Consider the following 4,347-nt stretch of genomic DNA (forward strand, 5'->3'; position numbering starts at 1 on the left):
ATTCTTTTGGATCTTTTTTTTGAAACCACTAAGTTATGGGAATGTAAACAAACCAACACAAGTTATCAAGTGATGAGAGGAGACACACACACACACAGAGGGCTTCTGCACAGTTTCCATGTACTAAATCCACTCACAAGGTTTTAGTTGATCTGGGGCTATAGTAGAAGGCACTTGCCAAAGGTGCCTGTGTTTAATCCCCCCCGACCATCACTCCATTGTTGGTCATCCCCCTCCCCCATCGTCGGTCACCCCCACACCCCCAAAGTAGTCATCATTTACTGCATCCACCCTTCAACCTTACTCCATCTTTACATTGCTGCTTACCTCCACCTCCCTCACACATTCTCCACCTCTCACCTCCATACGCTCCTGCATCCTCCACTCACTCACACTTCTGCTCCCTCTGTCCCCTCCCACTCGTTTTTACCCACCTTGTACCCTTAATGAACCACCCAGACACCTCATCCTCACTATTTTCATCTCTTCCCATCTCCACCACAACCCCCTTCCCCCTGTTCACCTTCTCTCTCCTAAAATGTGAATAACCATGTAGCGCTTCTACAGCAAGAAACCACTTCTGCCGAAGTCGACTTTGCCTTTCATCCTTTCAGGGTCGATGAATTAAGTACCAGTTTCAGGTAGATGTAATCGACTAGTCCCCTTCCCCTAAATTTCAGGCCTTGTGCCTTTTGTTGTTGTTGTTGTTGCTGCTGCTGTTGTTGTTGTTATTAAGGCTGTGACTCAGCAGAATTGTTCCCAGGCTGGACAAAATGCTTAATGACATTTCTTCCAACCTTACATTCTTAGTTCAAATCCTGTTGGGGGACGATAAAAATAAGTACCAGTCGAGCACTGGAGTCAATGTAATTGACTTAGCCCCAACACCTGAAATTACCTAACCCTAACCCTAACCCCTTGCAGAGGTTGACTTTGCCCTTCATCCTTTTGGGGGTTGATAAAATAAGGAACCAGTTGAGTACTGGCTCAAATCGACTAGCTCTCACCCACCCTCCACCAAAATTTCAGGCCTTGTGCCTATAGCAGAAAGGTTTGTTGTTGCTGTTGTTGTTGTTATCCTGCAATCTACAGACACATCTGTCCAATCCCAGGCAAAACCAAAATCATCAATGTCCTCCTTCATAGCAAAATCCAAACCTGGACTCTAATCACATTCAAGCATCCATCGCAAATAGATGCAGCTTCTTTTGTTTTTAAGGTTGCTTTTCCTTTTTTCTTTTTTCCTTTTTTCTTTAATCCCATTCTTCAAACACTCAAATGTTGAAATTGACAAGAGCAACCTTCACCATCATCATCATCATCATCGTCGTCGTTGTTGTTTCTGTTGTTTTATTAATCTTCCAATTATTTTGTTTTTCCAGAAAATACAAATAGATGTTGGTGAGGTCTATTCCTTAAAGATCCAGTTCAATCCATGTTATAAAGAGGATTTATTCACCCGAGTTATTGAACAAAACCTCACCATCAGCTATGATGAACATCCTCACATTGTAAGCAATTTAGTATCAACCATTTTTAAGAAAATTAAATTACTATGAGAAAGTAAAACAACAATGAAGGTGCACAGGGCCGGATGAAGACCCATAGAGGCCCTAAGCAATTACAAGGTTTTGGTGCCCTCAACTATAGGCAAATGGGTCAAAATGTAAGCAAAAATAATTTAACATGTTAAACAATAACAAGAGCACTCGGAGAGTGCAAACCTCCACCGAGGAAGCACCAACATCCTCTCAACGATTAGCCAGAGATGATTTTTAGAATGAGAATATCTGAAATAAACTTGACTGCTGGTGATGCTGATGGTGGTAGTGGTAGTGATGGTGATGGTGGTAGTGGTGATGGTGGTGGTAGTGATGATGATTGTAGCCATGGTGGTGGCTGTGATGATGATGGTAACCATGGTGGTGGTGCTGATGGCGGTGGTAGTGATGATGGTGGTGGTAATAGTGGTGGTGGTGAGTGGTGATGATGATGATAGTAGTGGTGATGGTGATGATGGTGGTGATATGATAGTGGTGATGATGATGGTGGTGGTATTGGTGGTGATGGTGGTGTTGATGATGAGGATGTAAAACAGCAAGAATCGAAATGATGTATAATATTCATTCATAGCATGTTCAGCAGATTTGAATTGAAATATGCTAATTGCTGTTGTATTCCACCTTCGGTGACAGAATTTCTCCTTTCAGGTGATGTGTGTTGACAACACATTCAATTAAATGACATAAGGAGACACTGAGGCACCAGTGTTTCAACATCATTGTGTCTCTTCAGTCAAAATCGCCCTGACATAAAACCCAGATAATCAAAATGATATGCACATTCATTCTTGATGTGTTCTGCTAGATTTGTACATTAATACACTAATGGCTGTTGTATTTCATCTTCAGAGAATAATTTCTTCCTTCTGAGGATGTGTCACCACTGAATAATCTGTTGTTGACATTCATCATCTGAAAAGAGAATTTGTTCTTTGAAGATGAAATATGACAGGGATACTCGTGTTTGAATGGGGTGGAATGCGCTAAAAAGAATGAGTGTCTATGTGAAGGTATGGATGGGGATGGATGGGTTGATGGGGAGTATTGATAGGGGCAGTGATGGTCTGGGCATTATTGGGTGGCTATTGGTAGGAGTATTGATGAGAGAATTGACAGCGGGTATTTATTGTTATTCCAACAACTCCTTAAACCAGAAGTGTTTATTTGTTGATTAACCCTTTTGTTACCATATTTCTGTTGAGATGTTCTGTGTTTCTTTCAATTAATTTTAAATATAACAAAGAATTTAGTAAAATAACATAGTTATCATTAAGCTAGTGTTAGGAACATTGATTGTTACTAAGGTTTTGGTTAAAGATTTTAATTGAGATCTTTTGAAAACAAGACATTTGTACTACAGAACCAGAGGTGGTTTCAGCTGGGTTGGTATCAAAAGGGTTAAAGTACATTGATTTTCTATTGTGACAGAGTACAACGATTATCTCTATTAAAAGAGTACATAGTTTATTTTCTCTTCTGATTAATGGAATTGTATTTTTTTTTCTAGGATTATATCACTTTACATGGAGAAGTTTACTTTCCCAACCTCACTTTTGAACAAACAGAAGTCGACTTTGGCTGCATCATGAACAACAGCTCTGAAACAAAGATAATAAATATTATGAATAAAAGCCCATTGGTTGTGAGATACCAGTGGACAATGTTCACATTGGAGTTAACCAAGAAAGTGGTGAATCACGATATGATTAAGAATCCTGACTCCACAGCTTCAAATAATGGTACAGAGTCAAAGTCAAAAATGTCGACAGTTGCTATGGAAGACTTGGAAATTTACAAGGACTTTGACTCCGAATTGTTTACTAGTGTTGATATCAGCTCAACTATAGTATGTTATTCTTCCTCTGTTTACAATGTGTTGAATTTTGTTCCTTTCTCCTTTTGAAATATATAGATCAGTGGTTTTCAACCACTTTAATATCTGGGTTAGACTCAAAGCCTGGGTTGTTTTAGGGGTCTGCACCAAAAGATGTAAAACAGAAGTCAATTAAAGTAAAATTTATTAAATTTATAGAGGGAAGACTGTCGGGGGCCACTGGACGGATGCTTGAGGACTGCATGCGTCCCTGGGAGCTACGATTGAGAACTGCTGATATAGGCCCAGGCGTGGCTGTGCTGTAAAGGCACACGCACGGGTGTGCAATTGCTTCCCAACTATGTGACCTTGGGTTCAGTCCTACTGTGCGCTCCCTTTGGTGAGTGTCTTCTATGATAACCCATCAACTGACCAAAGCCTTGTGAGTGGATTTGGTAGATGGAAGCAAGAAAGAGGCTCATCATACACACTAATATCAAACAGTGAGAATGAGTGCTCAACACCACTTTGGTAGATTAATATTCTTTATTTGTGGAGTTACAAGGCTACCAATCGTTTCATGTAGAGAAATCTCTCAACAATTATCAAGTCTGCCACATGGGAACGTTGATACTTGCATCCATTTTTGGCTGATATAGAGGCATCAAGCTGTTAGATCAGGTTATGAAAGTTACAGAGAGGGTCATAGCCCAACTAATTAGGGAGCGAATCAATTTAGATGAGATGCAGTTTGGGTTCGTGCCAGGTAAAAGCACTACTGATGACTTATTTCTAGTAAGACAGCTGCAGGAGAAATACCTAGCCAAGGATAAACCTCTGTACCTGGCTTTCGTTGACATGGAGAAAGCCTTTGACAAGGTCCCCCGATCCCTTATCTGGTGGTCAATGAGGAAACTTGGGATAGAAGAATGGTTAGTGAGAGCTGTGCGAGCCATGTACAGAGATGCTGCC

The 4,347-nt window shown here is 40.6% G+C and overlaps 1 protein-coding gene across 1 annotated transcript in view; it reads left to right on the forward strand.

Moving 5' to 3' along the window:
* Positions 1-4,347, forward strand: part of LOC106880950 (hydrocephalus-inducing protein) — a gene marked incomplete at its 3' end in the record, with an annotated part of 180,276 nt that overhangs the window by 39,827 nt on the left and 136,102 nt on the right. Inside the window, exons 21-22 of the mRNA XM_052974127.1 lie at positions 1,383-1,511; positions 3,070-3,408. Coding sequence (XP_052830087.1) covers positions 1,383-1,511; positions 3,070-3,408 — 468 coding nt within the window. The remainder of the gene's footprint in view (positions 1-1,382; positions 1,512-3,069; positions 3,409-4,347) is intronic.

The sequence above is a fragment of the Octopus bimaculoides genome, chromosome 1, assembly GCF_001194135.2.
Source record: "Octopus bimaculoides isolate UCB-OBI-ISO-001 chromosome 1, ASM119413v2, whole genome shotgun sequence".
NCBI lineage: Eukaryota > Metazoa > Mollusca > Cephalopoda > Octopoda > Octopodidae > Octopus > Octopus bimaculoides.